Source organism: Haliotis cracherodii, unplaced genomic scaffold (genome assembly GCF_022045235.1).
Source record: "Haliotis cracherodii isolate W230 unplaced genomic scaffold, xgHalCrac1.p SCAF_2, whole genome shotgun sequence".
Classification (NCBI taxonomy): Eukaryota; Metazoa; Mollusca; class Gastropoda; order Lepetellida; family Haliotidae; genus Haliotis; species Haliotis cracherodii.
Window position 1 is genome coordinate 1630084 of NW_027266275.1, and position 17382 is coordinate 1647465.

The 17382-nt window shown below is 45.6% G+C and overlaps 1 protein-coding gene across 1 annotated transcript in view; it reads right to left on the reverse strand.

The window, feature by feature from the left end:
- Positions 1 to 2533: 2533 nt before the first annotated feature.
- The window catches only part of LOC139469386 (uncharacterized), a 29022-nt gene continuing 14173 nt past the window's right edge, over positions 2534 to 17382 (reverse strand). The window contains exons 2-7 of the mRNA XM_071251549.1: positions 15138 to 15243; positions 14241 to 14371; positions 11251 to 11269; positions 10813 to 10837; positions 4599 to 4821; positions 2534 to 3107 (exon numbers count right to left, since the gene is read on the reverse strand). Of these exons, the coding sequence (XP_071107650.1) occupies positions 4615 to 4821; positions 10813 to 10837; positions 11251 to 11269; positions 14241 to 14371; positions 15138 to 15243 (488 nt within the window). The 3' untranslated portion in view covers positions 2534 to 3107; positions 4599 to 4614. The remainder of the gene's footprint in view (positions 3108 to 4598; positions 4822 to 10812; positions 10838 to 11250; positions 11270 to 14240; positions 14372 to 15137; positions 15244 to 17382) is intronic.

Sequence of the window (17382 nt, forward strand, 5' to 3'; positions counted from 1 at the left end):
CTGGATGTATAGAGGAGATACATACATGTAGCAGACTGGCGTCTGGATGTATAGAGGAGATACATACATGTAGCAGACTGGTGTATTGACATATAGAGGAGATACATACATGTAGCAGACTGGTGTCTGGATGTATAGAGGAGATACATACATGTAGCAGACTGGCGTCTGGATGTATAGAGGAGATCCATACATGTAGCAGACTGGTGTATTGACATATAGAGGAGATACATACATGTAGCAGACTGGTGTCTGGATGTATAGAGGAGATACATACATGTAGCAGACTGGCGTCTGGATGTATAGAGGAGATACATACATGTAGCAGACTGTTGTCTGGGTGTATAGAGGAGATACAAGCATGTAGCAGACTGGTGTCCGGATTTATAGAGGAGATACATACATGTAGCAGACTTGTGTCTGGATGTATAGAGGAGATACATACATGTAGCAGACTGGTGTATTGATATATAGAGGAAATAAAAACATGTAACAGACTGGTGTCATGTGCCGCAGGTATCTTGGACAGGGTAATCACGCCTTCGTCTACGACTGGTTAGCCACACCGTCATCTACGACTGGTAAGCCCCACCCTCATCTACGACTCTTTAGCTACGCCGTCATCTACGACTGGTTAGCTAAGCTATCATCTACGACTTGTTAGTAACGCCTTCATCTTTGATTCTTTAGCTACGCCGTCACCTACGACTGGTTCGCTACGCCGTCATCTACGACGGGTTAGCTACGCCATCATCTACGACTTCTTAGCCACGCCCTCATCTATGACTTGTTAACCATGCCTTCGTCTACGACTGGTTAGCTACGCCTTCATCTATGACTGATTAGTCACGCCTTCATATACGACTGATTAGTCACGCCTTCATCTACGACTGGTTAGCTACCCCGTCATCTACGACTGGCTAGCCACGCCTTCATCTGCAACTTGTTAGTTACGCCTTCATCTACGACTGGTTAGCTACGCCTTCATCTACGACTGGCTAGCTACGCCTTCATCTGCGACTGGTTAGCCACGCCTACATCTACGACTCTTTAGCTACGCCTTCATCTACGAGTGGCTAGCTACGCCTTCATCTACGTGTGGCTAGCTACGCCTTCATCTGCGACTGGTTAGTAATAACAAAATACGCTTTAAGGCTTATAGTTTCAGGAACTAATCAAATAGACACTTGCACTCAAAGAATTGCATAGTTTATTTGAAAATGATATATACATAAATGTTTTCGAAACGTACAAAAATCAACATCGCATGAAATGTAGAGAGTCGCCATGTTTGGATGGAAAGTGGGTACCATAGCGAGGGAAGTAATATTTCCATTAATGTACACACACTGAACGTAATCCCAATATAACAGTAGACTGTCTCTACACAATCCGTACAAAAAAATGTTTACAATCATACATAAACTGTTTACAATCCGTACACAAACTGTTTACAATCCGTACACACACTCTACAGTCCGTACACAAACTGTACAATCCGTACACAAACTGTACAATCCGTACACAAACTGTACAATTCGTACACAAACTGTTTACAATCCGTACACAAACTGTACAATCCGTACACAAACTGTTAACAATCCGTACACAAACTGTACAATTCGTACCAAAACTGTTTACAATCCGTACACAAACTGTACAATCCGTACACAAACTGTTCACAATCCGTACACAAACTGTTTACAATCCGTACACAAACTGTACAATCCGTACACAAACTGTTTACAATCCGTATACACACTCTACAGTCCGTACACAAACTGTACAATCCGTACACAAACTGTACAATCCGTACACACACTGTTTACAATCCGTACACAAACTGTACAATTCGTACCCAAACTGTTTACAATTCGTACACAAACTGTACAATCCGTACACAAACTCTTCACAATCCGTACACAAACTGTTTACAATCCGTACGCAAACTGATTACAATCCGTACACAAACTGTACAATCCGTACACAAACTGTACAATCCGTACACACACTGTACAATCCGTACATAAACTGTTTACAATCCATTCACAAACTGTTTACAATCCGTACACAAAATGTACACAATCTGTTAAAAATGTCCATATGGATTGTTCACAAACGGTAGAGACTGTTGCAAGCAATACGTATTGTTATTACAGCCGTGTCCCTCGCTGCAGTAGAGGATCTGTCCGATGTAGTCACACACGTCATGTCTCCTTCTCAGACAGGCATCCGGACAGAATGCAGCATCTTATCACATACGACGAATACTGTTTTGACCTGTTGATACGTTCAGCGTCAGCAAAACAAACATATTCACTGACCTATCAACAGGATAAACCGACGTGGTCGTCAGGGAAATATATTATACATTCTTATCTAAAACAAAATACAAAATGTGTCACTGACTCTATTGCTGTATTGCGTATGTGGAAACAGCGTGACGTGACCACGCGCATGTAGTGCTGTGACGTAGTAGTCCAAGGCTCGTGGCCACCCCAACCTTCCCCCACCCCCGAACCCCATCCCCACCCCCAGAACAGCCACCTCAACACCTTTGTGAGGATACCGTCTGGCGTTGAACTGAGAAAACAACAGAGAACCGTTCTTGTTTTAGGTTACGCGTAATGCTGTTCAAATAGAAGCCATTATCGATAGATTGGCACAAACTGCTCACCTACAGACGAAGGACTACCATGTATAGTCAGGAGAGATGACGTTCTACATTGACGGTACAGTTATCTATTTGGCACTGTGTGACGTCCGTCGTACATGCATCAATATTCATATGTAAACATGATTATAGTCAGAGAATATGTAACGTATCTACGAACCACCATGGCAATCAAAGAGTACGCTATCCCGCATGTATATGGCAACCATATGTACATATGTATAAGCTATGGAAGAAAAAACTTTGAAAATATTTCCAGAAAACTAAGCTCCACCCGTCAGCACATATCGGGTAGGATCCAGTACTTTCCTAGCAGCCGGTGACAAAGTGACGTCAGCGGTACAGTAAAGGCTGGCCGGTGGGGGTCAGGTGATATGTTTCTTCCACGATGGTTGGCTAATGATGCACGTGACATTGTGACAATGACCGCAAGCTGAAACGAAAATAAAATTGTTAAAGAAATTGATTCCTTAGCTCCAACATTTGAGTTCCTGGGTTCAACAAATTAACGACAGAGAGAGTGGCTGTTAATCACGGGACGGGCCATCCGCTGATAAGGTCAGTCCTACTACTTAATGCCAGAGAAACACTACGGCAACAATACTACTGATCGCCATCAGTCAGGATGCGAAGTTCCGAGGTCTTACATTGCCGATACCCGACTGTCGAGGTCTCACTGTCTCGACCATAACCGAGGAAAAGTGCTTTATCTCACTTATAAACCGTCTAAATGCGATAAATACCAGAAAATATAAGAAAACATCGATATATCTTTTAGTGAAATAATACTGTGTGTCGCGGTATAAAAGGAATGCGATCAACGCGTGCGAGAGAAAGAACACGTGCAGCACTGACAAAGCTAAGTCATGATATCTAAAATTGAACATTCTCTCATCATCTGCCCCAGCAGTTCAGTGGGAAAACAGCGGGGTATAAAACTTAACATTATATGTGAGGTTGCAGGCTCTATAATCGTCACCCATTATGAAAAACTTTCATTAAATGTCTTCGAGATTAGAAAAATGGACGTTTTAAAAACGAAGTCCAAATTATATCTGCTACTCAAATCATCAGGTCTTACAAGCAAAACGTGAAACACAAACAAACTCATACCAGGTCTTACTGGTAAAAAATGAAACCTCATACCCGGAATGAGGTTTTATTAGGAATATATAAAACCTCCCGTGAGGTTTTTCAGGATAGAAACAAAGGACCTGCAATACAACAGACAAAGGTAGCAGTAGGTTTATAAGCCCGAGCCACGTTATCTTGTTTCGTTCAGACACCAAGATTAAAAAAAAAACAAGCCCGGGTCAGTTTTGTTTGATGAGCGCTGAGACCCTCCACACAATGCGATTTACATTGTCAGTGCGCCTGCGTACTGTGTTGAAGAAAGCCCGCTAACAACATACAGTTCCTCGGGGAATGACATACACTTCTTAACAGTCCGACAACTGGTCTTCTATTGCATGAATACAGCTAAACACAGCATTTATAGGTGTAAACGGATTGCACCGTTGTCATGTAAAGCCGCATCTGTCAACGTGAAGCTACGCACGTATCTGGAGATTGTACGGGCGGTTTGTGTGTATCGTCTGGGCCTCTCTAAACTATTTCAGTGACAAGATCAAGGACTGTGTGAAATACCATTTCAATATCTGACCTATTTAAGGGCTGTGAAAAGTTAGGTCTGTTTTGTAGTAATGGCCAGCTTCCTCTGTGTTTCTACAGCCAGATAACGAATGGTAAAGGGGACATAAAAAACGGTTCTGTTTAAACATCGCCATGACCATGACAAAAATTGTTGTTTTTTTTAACTTATTTTATATTAACCCAGCGTCCCTCCTACATTCCCTGACTGAGTGACCTCATTGCTTAGTCTTGTCACACCCAACAGTGACAGGTGACTCTACAACACTCCTACCCTGGTCGGCTCCGGGTCACAGCAGTGCCGTGCAGTCTTTCAGGACGGCGCTGCCGGTGGCAGCTTCATTTCCACTGGACGACGACTGTCGTACGATGCCGGACTTGTTAACGCTGGCGTAAAGGCCTTCGTGGACGTCGATATCGGTGACGCTGTCCTCCAGTGTCGTCTCGATCCGGTATTCAGGCTCCGGAGCTTCAGGTCCCAGCTGCATCACCGCATCCTGCCCACAACAGAGGGAGATCCATCACTACACACGTGCTTCAATCTGTGCATTGTACTTAATTTAAATTCTATTTGAAAACGACACTTGTAGGTCAATGACCCTTGCATCATAACAGACCTCTCTGCACGTGCACACCTCAACAGTCAGCCATCTGTTTTGTTTGTTTGTTGTTTAACGCCGCACTCAGCAATATTCCAGCTATATGACGGCGGTCTGTACATAATCGAATCTGGACCAGACAATCCAGTGATTGATATCATGGGCATCGATCCACGCAATTGGGATACGATGACATGCATCAGCCAGGTCAGCGAGCCTGACCGCCCCATTCTGTTAGTCGCCTCTTATAAAAAAAAAGCATAGTCGCCTTTCAGGGCAAGCATGGGTTGCTGAAGACCTATTCTACATCGGATCTTCACGGGTCCAGCCATCTGTGAATGACATATCACGTGCCATGTAAACACTGCATTATCGTTATGGTGTTAGTTATGTAATCATGTCTTCATGGAACTCAACGTTGACTTTATAAGAGTTGGTTCCATGTATTCACAACGAATGAAAAGGGAAGTAGTTTGTTATGACTGTAGACAGTCAGATAACTTATGTCCCTCACCGCTGTTTCTGTAACAACTGAGAAGCGATTGAATCCATCAACTGTCGGTTCAGTAAGTAGACGCATTTTTGTCTGTGACCTTTTATAGAAAGAACGGAAGCCTTTTAGGGCCATTAGCGTTTTTTTTCTTGAATTTTCAAGATATCAAGTTGAAATTTTAAAATGTTATGTTGATGTCATTATCTTGAAATTTCAACGAAGTTTTTTGAAATTCAAACATATTTAACTTTCAAGTTAGTATCTTGCAATTTCAAGAAACAAATAAAAAAAACAAATGGCCCTCAAAGGTTTCCGTAAGGAAGAGGAATGTGTAGATTTTGAAAACACCTCTAAAACTCGGGATCCAGTGTTCGCAAACTTATCAGAATTACCTCCCTTGAGTTAGCCTCCCTCAATTCCGCGAAAGTAATTGTAGTAGGGATGACGACGTCATCAAGTGGACGCGGGTTTAGGGTGAGGGAATACAGGCTACATGTGCACAAGGATGACGGTGAGCTATAACAACAGGTCACGTGGATGAGTGTGAGCTATAACAACAGGTCACATGGATGAAGGTTTGGTATTACAAGCTACATGTGCACGTGGATAAGGGTGAGGTATAACAACAGGTGCACGTGGATAAGGGTGAGGTATTACAAGCTACATGTGCACGTGGATGAGGGTGAGGTATGACAACAGTTGCACGTGGATAAGGGTGAGGTATTACAAGCTACATGTGCACGTGGATAAGGGTGAGGTATAACAACAGGTGCACGTGGATAAGGGTGAGGTATGGCAAGATACAGGTGCACGTGGATGAGGGTGAGGTATAACAACAGGTCACGTGGATGAGTGTGAGCTATAACAACAGGTCGCATGGATGAATGTTTGGTATTACAAGCTACATGTGCACGTGGATAAGGGTGAGGTATGGCAAGATACAGGTGCACGTGGATGAGGGTGAGGTATAACAAGAGGTGCACGTGGGCGAGGGTTTTGTATTACAAGCTACACGTGCACGTGGATAAGGGTGAGGTATTACAAGCTACATGTGCACGTGGATAAGGGTGAGGTATAACAACAGGTGCACGTGGATAAGGGTGAGGTATGGCAAGATACATGTGCACGTGGATGAGGGTGAGGTATAACAACAGGTGCACGTGGGCGAGGGTTTTGTATTACAAGCTACATGTACATGTGCACGTGGATGAGGTGAAGTATTACAAGCTACATATGCACGTGGATGAGGGTGAGTTATAACAAGCTACATGTGCACGTGGATGAGGGTGAGGTATGACATGCTACGTGTGCACGTGGAAGAGGGTGAAGTATTACAAGCTACATATGCACGTGGATGAGGGTGAGTTATAACAAGCTACATGTGCACGTGGATGAGGGTGAGGTATGACATGCTACATGTGCACGTGGATGAGGGTGAAGTATTACAAGCTACATATGCACGTGGATGAGGGTGAGTTATAACAAGCTACATGTGCACGTGGATGAGGGTGAGGTATGACATGCTACATGTGCACGTGGATGAGGGTGAGGTATGACATGCTACATGTGCACGTGGATGAGGGTGAGGTATGACAAGCTACATATGCACGTGGATGAGGGTGAGTTATAACAAGCTACATGTGCACGTGGATGAGGGTGAGGTATGACATGCTACATGTGCACGTGGATAAGGGTGAGGTATGACATGCTACATGTGGACGTGGATGAGGGTGAGTTATAACAAGCTACATGTGCACGTGGATGAGGGTGAGGTATGACATGCTACATGTGCACGTGGATGAGGGTGAGGTATGACATGCTACATGTGCACGTGGATGAGGGTGAGGTATGACAAGCTACATATGCACGTGGATGAGGGTGAGTTATAACAAGCTACATGTGCACGTGGATGAGGGTGAGGTATGACATGCTACATGTGCACGTGGATAAGGGTGAGGTATGACATGCTACATGTGCACGTGGATGAGGGTGAGTTATAACAAGCTACATGTGCACGTGGATGAGGGTGAGGTATAACAACAAGTGCACGTGGATAAGGGTGAGTTATGACAAGCTACATGTGCATGTGGATGAGGGTGAGTTATGACAAGCTACATGTGCACGTGGATGAGGGTGAGGTATGACAATCTACATGTGAACGTGGATGAGGGTGAGGTATGACAAGCTACATGTGCACGTGGATAAGGGTGAGGTATGACAAGCTACATGTGCACGTGGATAAGGGTGAGGTATCACAAGCTACATGTGCACGTGGATGAGGGTGAGGTATGACAAGCTACATGTGCATGTGGATGAGGGTGAGGTATGACAAGGTACATGTGCACGTGGATAAGGGTGAGGTATGACATGCTACATGTGCACGTGGATGAGGGTGAGGTATAACAAACGGGGCACGTGGATGAGGGTGAGGTATGACAAGCTACATGTGCACGTGGATGAGGGTGAGGTATGACAGGCTACATGTGAACGTGGATGAGGGTGAGGTATGACAAGCTACATGTGCACGTGGATAAGGGTGAGGTATGACAAAATACATGTGCACGTGGATGAGGATGAGCTATGACATGCTACATGTGCACGTGGATGAGGGTGAGGTATGACAAGCTACATGTGCACTTGGATGAGGGTGAGGTATGACAAGCTACATGTGCACGTGGATGAGGGTGAGGTATGACAACAGTTGCACGTGGATGAGGGTGAGTTATAACAAGCTGCATGTGCACGTGGATGAGGGTGAGGTATAACAACAAGTGCACGTGGATGAGGGTGACGTATGACATGCTACATGTGCACGTGGATGAGGTGAAGTATTACAAGCTACTTGTGCACGTGGATGAGGGTGAGGTATAACAAGCTACATGTGCACGTGGATGAGGGTGAGGTATGACATGCCACATGTGCATGTGGATATGGGTGAGGTATAACAACAGGTGAACGTGGATGAGGGTGAGGTATGACACGCTACATGTGCACGTGGATAAGGGTGTTATAAGAAGCTACCTGTGCACGTGGATGAGGGTGAGGTATACCAACAGGTCACGTGGATGAGTGTGAGCTATAACAACATGTGCACGTGGGCGAGGGTTTGGTATTACAAGCGACATGTGCACGTGGATGAGGGTGAGGTATGACAAGCAACATGTGCACGTGGATGAGGGTGAGGTATGACAAGCAACATGTGCACGTGGATGAGGGTGAGTTATAAAAAGCTATATGTGCACGTGGATGAGGGTGAGGTATGACAAGCTACCTGTGCACGTGGATGAGGGTGAGGTATAACAACAGGTTACGTGGATAAGGGTGAGCTATAACAACAGGTGCACGTGGGCGAGGGTTTGGTATTACAAGCAACATGTGCACGTGGATGAGGGTGAGGTATGACAAGCAACATGTGCACGTGGATGAGGATGAGGTATGACAACAGTTGCACGTGGATGAGGGTGAGGCATGACAAGCTACATGTGCAAGTGGATGAGGGTGAGTTATGACAAGCTACATGTGCACGTGGATGAGGGTGAGGTATAACAACCGGGGCACGTGGATGAGGGTGAGGTATGACAAGCTACATGTGCACGTGGATGAGGGTGAGGTATAACAAGCTACATGTGCACGTGGATGAGGGTGAGGTATGACAACAGTTGCACGTGGACGAGGGTGAGTTATAACAAGCTACATGTGCACGTGGATGAGGGTGAGGTATAACAACAGTTGCACATGGATGAGGGTGAGGTATGACATGCTACATGTGCACGTGGATGAGGGTGAGGTATAACAACAGGTGAACGTGGATGAGGGTGAAGTATGACAAGCTACATGTGCATGTGGATATGGGTGAGGTATGACATGCTACATGTGCATGTGGATATGGGTGAGGTATAACAACAGGTGAACGTGGATGAGGGTGAAGTATGACAAGCTACATGTGCACGTGGATGAGGGTGAGGTATGACATGCTACATGTGCATGTGGATATGGGTGAGGTATAACAACAGGTGAACGTGGATGAGGGTGAGGTATGACAAGCTACATGTGCACGTGGATAAGGATGTTATAAGAAGCTACCTGTGCACGTGGATGAGGATGACGTATAACAACAGGTCACGTGGATGAGTGTGAGCTATAACAACAGGTGCACGTGGGCGAAGGGTTTGGTATTACAAGCGACATCTTCACGTGGATGAGGGTGAGGTATGACAAGCTATATGTGCACGTGGATGAGGGTGAGGTATGACAACAGTTGCACGTGGATGAGGGTGAGGTATGTCATGCTACATATGCACGTGGATGAGGGTGAGGTATGACAAGCTACATGTGCACGTGGATGAGGGTGAGGTATAACAACCGGGGCACGTGGATGAGGGTGAGGTATGACAAGCTACATGTGCACGTGGATAAGGGTGAGGTATGACAACAGTTGCACGCGGATGAGGGTGAGGTATGACATGCTACATGTGCACGTGGATGGGGTGAAGTATTACAAGCTACATGTGCACGTGGATGAGGGTGAGTTATAAAAAGCTATATGTGCACGTGGATGAGGGTGAGGTATGACAAGCTACCTGTGCACGTGGATGAGGGTGAGGTATAACAACAGGTTACGTGGATAAGGGTGAGCTATAACAACAGGTGCACGTGGGCAAGGGTTTGGTATTACAAGCGACATGTGCACGTGGATGAGGGTGAGGTATGACAAGCTACATGTGCACGTGGATGAGGGTGAGGTATGACAACAGTTGCACGTGGATGAGGGTGAGGTATGACATGCTACATGTGCACGTGGATGAGGGTGAGGTATGACAAGCTACATGTGCACGTGGATGAGGGTGAGGTATGACAAGCTACATGTGCACGTGGATGAGGGTGAGGTATGACAAGCTACATGTGCACGTGGATGAGGGTGAGTTATGACAAGCTACATGTGAACGTGGATAAGGGTGAGGTTTGACAAGCTACAGGTGCACGTGGATGAGGGTGGGGTTTGACAAGCTACATGTGCACGTGGATGAGGGTGAGTTATGACAAGCTACATGTGAACGTGGATAAGGGTGAGGTTTGACAAGCTACAGGTGAACGTGGATAAGGGTGAGGTTTGACAAGCTACATATGCACGTGGATAAGGGTGAGGTTTGATAAACCACAGGTGCACGTGGATGAGGGTGAGGTTTGATAAACCACAGGTGCACGTGGATGAGGGTGAGGTTTGACAAGCTACAGGTGCACGTGGATGAGGGTGAGTTATGACAAGCTACTTGTGCACGTGGATGAGGGTGAGGTTTGACAAGCTACATGTGCACGTGGATGAGGGTGAGGTTTGACAAGCTACAGGTGCACGTGGATGAGTGTGAGACACATCAGTGACGTGTCTGATTTCTTACCCTCTCTTCTACGTTATCATCACTCCTGTAAAACAAAAGACCATGGTTATATCGTTGCACGATTCCTCTGTCCCTAAAAGAGGCGACAGCGTCACACATTAGAGAAGGTCGCTTTACATAGATGTTCCATACATTCAATGATAGATTTAATGACCTTACATCTATATGGTTGTGCTGCTTATAAATTTGTTTGTGTTTCGTACAAGCAACAAAAGCCCTTTTTGAAAACAAACCAGCCCATACCCTCCCTTGGGTCTACAGGTCACGCATGCGCGTTATGTACCCCCTGCTGATTATTTTGCCAGACTTTCAGTGGATTATGTTTGTATCCGTGCGAGTAGAAGCGTACGGCAAATCACTATCTGTCAGCTCAGCTAACACTCCGCGCAGTGGCTTGGCCTGACAGTAAACGAAAGTGCAAGGCGTATCAATACGTACCATCTTTGAATCCAGGAACCTGAAAGTGAAACACACAATGATTACGTCACATTTGAATCAGGTAGCTAAGATAGTATGCATCAACACAGAAACATTTATTTACAAGATATTGAAAACAAATGAGGAACACACGTGTCAGTATATCCACCTGTTAATGATGCAGAATACTATTAACACAAATAAGATGCAGCTCACACAGGTTAATGGTTGTAGTTGGCATGCACACAAAATAACAAAATATTTAAGATTATGCAGACAATATTCTTTAAATGTCGTCGACGATTAATTTAAGGACAAATATATTAACAAAAATAGAATGTCCAACCAAATAAATACAAGTTTATCGCTTTGATATCACATGTGAGCAAAATGGCTATACAAAATCTCTCTCTTTATATATATCATGCCATGTTATCAAGAAATGAGTCCTTGTAACATTTTAACGGCTTCCACATTATCATGTATTCTGTACTATGGGCCTGTGGCCTTACAGTTAATTGTGACAAAAACTGACATATATCCGCCTGGTACACGGAGATGGACACACGGGTCAATATGCCAGCAAGGTACACGGGGAGGAACAAACGGGTCAATATGTCAGCCAGGTGCACGGGGAGGAACAAACGGGTCAATATGTCAGCAAGGAACACGGGGAGGAACATACGGGTCAATATGTCAGCCAGGTACACGGGGAGGAACACACGGGTCAATATGTCAGCCAGGTACACGGGGAGGAACACACGGGTCAATATGTCAGCCAGGTACACGGGGAGGAACAAACGGGTCAATATGTCAGCCAGGTACACGGGGAGGAACACACGGGTCAATATGTCAGCAAGGAACACGGGGAGGAACACACGGGTCAATATGTCAGCCAGGTACACGGGGAGGAACACACGGGTCAATATGCCAGCAAGGTACACGGGGAGGAACACACGGGTCAATATGTCAGCCAGGTACACGGGGAGGAACAAACGGGTCAATATGTCAGCAAGGTACACGGGGAGGAACACACGGGTCAATATGTCAGCAAGGAACACGGGGAGGAGCATACAGGTCAATATGTCAGCCAGGTACACGGGGAGGAACATACAGGTCAATATGTCAGCAAGGAACACGGGGAGGAACACACGGGTCAATATGTCAGCAAGGAACACGGGGAGGAACATACAGGTCAATATGTCAGCCAGGTACACGGGGAGGAACAAACGGGTCAATATGTCAGCAAGGAACACGGGGAGGAGCATACAGGTCAATATGTCAGCCAGGTGCACGGGGAGGAACACACGGGTCAATATGTCAGCAAGGAACACGGGGAGGAACACACGGGTCAATATGTCAGCCAGGTACACGGGGAGGAACATACGGGTCAATATGTCAGCCAGGAACACGGGGAGGAACACACGGGTCAATATGTCAGCCAGGTGCACGGGGAGGAACAAACGGGTCAATATGTCAGCCAGGTACACGGGGAGGAACACACGGGTCAATATGTCAGCCAGGAACACGGGGAGGAACACACGGGTCAATATGTCAGCAAGGTGTATGGGGAGGAACACACGGGTCAATATGTCAGCCGGGTACACGGGGAGGAACACACGGGTCAATATGTCAGCCGGGTACACGGGGAGGAACACACGGGTCAATATGTCAGCCAGGTACACGGGGAGGAACACACGGGTCAATATGTCAGCAAGGAACACGGGGAGGAACACACGGGTCAATATGTCAGCCAGGTACACGGGGAGGAACACACGGGTCAATATGTCAGCCAGGTACACGGGGAGGAACACACGGGTCAATATGTCAGCAAGGTGTATGGGGAGGAACACATGGGTCAATATGTCAGCCAGGAACACGGGGAGGAACACACGGGTCAATATGTCAGCCAGGTACACGGGGAGGAACACACGGGTCAATATGTCAGCCAGGAACACGGGGAGGAACACACGGGTCAATATGTCAGCCAGGAACACGGGGAGGAACACACGGGTCAATATGTCAGCCGGGTACACGGGGAGGAACACACGGGTCAATATGTCAGCCAGGTACACGGGGAGGAACATACGGGTCAATATGTCAGCCAGGAACACGGGGAGGAACACACGGGTCAATATGTCAGCAAGGAACACGGGGAGGAACACACGGGTCAATATGTCAGCCAGGTACACGGGGAGGAACATACGGGTCAATATGTCAGCCAGGAACACGGGGAGGAACACACGGGTCAATATGTCAGCCAGGTACACGGGGAGGAACATACGGGTCAATATGCCAGCCAGGTACACGGGGAGGAACACACGGGTCAATATGTCAGCCAGGAACACGGGGAGGAACACACGGGTCAATATGTCAGCCGGGTACACGGGGAGGAACACACGGGTCAATATGTCAGCCAGGTACACGGGGAGGAACATACGGGTCAATATGTCAGCCAGGAACACGGGGAGGAACACACGGGTCAATATGTCAGCAAGGAACACGGGGAGGAACACACGGGTCAATATGTCAGCCAGGTACACGGGGAGGAACACACGGGTCAATATGTCAGCAAGGAACACGGGGAGGAACACACGGGTCAATATGTCAGCCAGGTACACGGGGAGGAGCATACAGGTCAATATGTCAGCAAGGTGTATGGGGAGGAACACATGGGTCAATATGTAAGCCTTGAAGGAATACACGGGTCAATATGTCAGCCTGGGAGAAACACATGGGGCAATATACCAGCAAGATGCACGGGGAGGAACACACGGTTAAAATATGCCAGCTGGGTACACGGGGAGGAACACACGGGTCAATATAAAAGCAAGGTGCATGGGGAGGAACACATGGGTCAATATGTCAGCAAGGTACACAGGGAGGGACACGCGGGTCAATGTACCAGCAAGGTACACAGGGAGGAACACATGGGTCAGTTTGTCAGCAAGGTACACGGGAGGAACACACGGGTCAATATACCAGCAAGGTACACGGGGAGGAACACCAACCTCTGTCTGTGATGATCTGGGGACTCAGGTATTGCTCGGACGAATGGCGGCTCAATTTCTTCATCACTTCGATTCTCTTCAGTTCATGCTTTGGTATTTTTTCATATCCAAAGGATTTGTAAATTGCGCCACTGCCAAGAAGAAAGAGTATTTTACAGGCAACCTGAACGTGTAAACATATGATATCCTACATGTACATCTTCTGTATTGAATCTTCTTTCACGCGATTTTGGTATTCAAAGTAAAGTTGAGACACAGGATAGTAGTGATGACTGGATGTGTATCCTGGCAGGTACCATTGAGTGGGGGCGAACTCAAACAATCACAGATGCTATTGGCCAGCATTTGTTCTGTTTTCCACCATTAATATAGGTGGTTTCAATGCACTGGGTCTTTTGACAGGGTCATGGCGTGGTGAATTGTTGCTTATAATATCACCTACGTGTTCGTCTGTATTAACAGGAATTGTTAAATATATGTAAAGTACGCCTTCTTACTGCAATATACAGGTGAGGCCATCAGAGAGTTGTGTTCGTATGCTTAGTGTTATCATGCCAAATTCATTTACATGCTGTCTGGACCAGTGAACATCCAGGGTAGAACAGGTCTTCAGCAACCCATCCTTGTCGTAAAAGGCGACTTTGCTTGACTAACAGGATCGGGTGGTCCGGCTATCTGACTTGGTTGATGCATGTCATCGTAACCTAATTGCGTGGATCGATGCCCAATATATAGATCATTGGATTGTCTGGTCCAGACTCGATTATTTACCGAAGGCCGTCATATAGCAGGAATATTGCTTATTGTGGCGTCAAAAAACAAACAAACAAACAAATTGAACATACGCCCGGGATACAATGGATGCCACAGCAACTACTAGGGCAGCGGGACACCTACCAGTTGTAAAAGATGATTCCCATTACTATACAGATGATGAAGAGGAGGATGGCCACGGTGCAGCTGGCGATGAGGAAGTTGACATCACTGGTTTGCGCTGTGATGCCTGAAACAGATTCACACTGTTGAAGGGTTTTGTTTGTGCGTCCATCTGTTCAGTGACGGTGTACATGGTACGAGCGGCAGACACTGTCATACACATTGTGTCGGTATTGGTGTATGCTCACATAGTAGGATTATACGTCAATCTGAAACTGTCCAACATCGCGTTTACACCAATGCCTACCATGGTGCGTCTGCCAAGAAGGACCATAGGTCACTGCACGTGAATACATACGAGGGGAGAGCGACACAGATTTTGTGTGAAGTGATTACTGTCTACATGGTCATTGACAGGTTCCCAAATATCAGACAGGTGCATCTCTAGTACATGTCCACAGACACATGGCGAACGGCATGGCTTTATACATGCGGGTTCAATTTGGGGATAAACCTACTGTGTTTGAAATTTGATGTAGTCCCACTGTAGAGTAGATACCTCTTATTCTAATTTGAAACCGAGCGCTTTAGCGACCAAGGGTGTAATAGAGGAAATATCGATGTTTTACAGTTCCAATTGGGGATCGATCGGCAGCCATTTTTATGAATGGATATGTAGGCTATCGATGTATTCATGCACACGTTGTTTGTGTGAAAGGACTCTCTATATTTAAAGGGGGTTTCCGTATCTAAAAGGAAGCCTCTTGTTAACCAATCAGAATCAGGCACTCTTCAATGTCATGGTAGAATTTTCTACAAACATATGGCACTATTATTTGAAATTGTGTTTACTTCAAACTTACCAAACGTAGTCAACTACGTATTTCAAGACATAATTAAACCTGCATCTATACATCCTCTTGTAGAAGGACATCCTTTGTTTATTCTGTCCCTTTAACAGCAACATTCACAGAGCCCATCACGGTTACATTTTAGGTTCCTTTAACTGTGGAGTGGGTTAACTTAATAAAGGGGAGTCGAATATCAGTCCGTGGTTAACAACGTTTTATTGCAGCAGTAGAGTGTAGGAAGAAGTGACGGGCCCTGAACCTAAACAAGATAACATGTGCCTCGCCCTCTCACAAAATATCTTATGTGTAAACGTCTAAAATTAGATTTTACCATTCAGCCAATACATACGCCCTGCATCGTGGGAGTGTTGCCTGAGATTGAACCATGATCAAGTCCTATTACAACTTCTGAGATCTCTGTTGTGCCACGTATTGTGTAGCATAACGGTGTATTACAGACAGGTGTGCCCAATGCCGTGTGTGTGCCGGTTGTCGGGGTGGCTGTATAGTGGAACATGGTGAGGGGATACAAAAACAACATTTCATTAGTGTAGTTGTGTGTTCCCACTGAGCTCAGTACTGAGGAAAAAGATGTATAACTATAGTCCCACTGAGTTCAGTACAGAGGAATAACACGCGAAACTACAGTCTCACTGAGCTAAATACTGAGGAATAACATGTTAAACTATAGTCCCACTGAGATCAGTAATGAGGAATAACACATGATGTTAAACTATAGTCCGCCTGAGATCAGTAATGAGGAATAACACATGATGTTAAACTATAGTCCTACTGAGATCAGTAATGAGGAATAACACATGATGTTAAACAATAGTCCCACTGACATCAGTAATGAGGAATAACACATGATGTTAAACTATAGTCCTACTGAGATCAGTAATGAAGAATAACACATGATGTTAAACTATAGTCCTACTAAGGTCATTAATGAGGAGTAACACATGATGTTAAACTATGGTCCTACTGGGATCAGTAATGAGGAATAACACATGATGTGAAACTATAGTCCTACTGAGATCAGTAATGAAGAATAACACATGATGTTAAACTATAGTTCTACTGAGATCAGTAATGAGAATTAACACATGATGTTAAACTATAGTCCGCCTGAGATCAGTAATGAGTAATAACACATGATGTTAAACTATAGTCCTACTGAGATCAGTAATGAGGAATAACACATGATGTTAAACTATAGTCCTACTGAGATCAGTAATGAGGCATAACAAATGATATTAAAATATAGTCCTGCTGATATCAATAATGAGGAATTAGGAATAACACATGATGTTAAACTATAGGCCCACTGAGTCCACTCAGTAACTGTAGACAGTTGTACGGGCCGCTGTTTATGCGATGTTTATGGACACGTGTCATGTTTGATGACTGTGTGA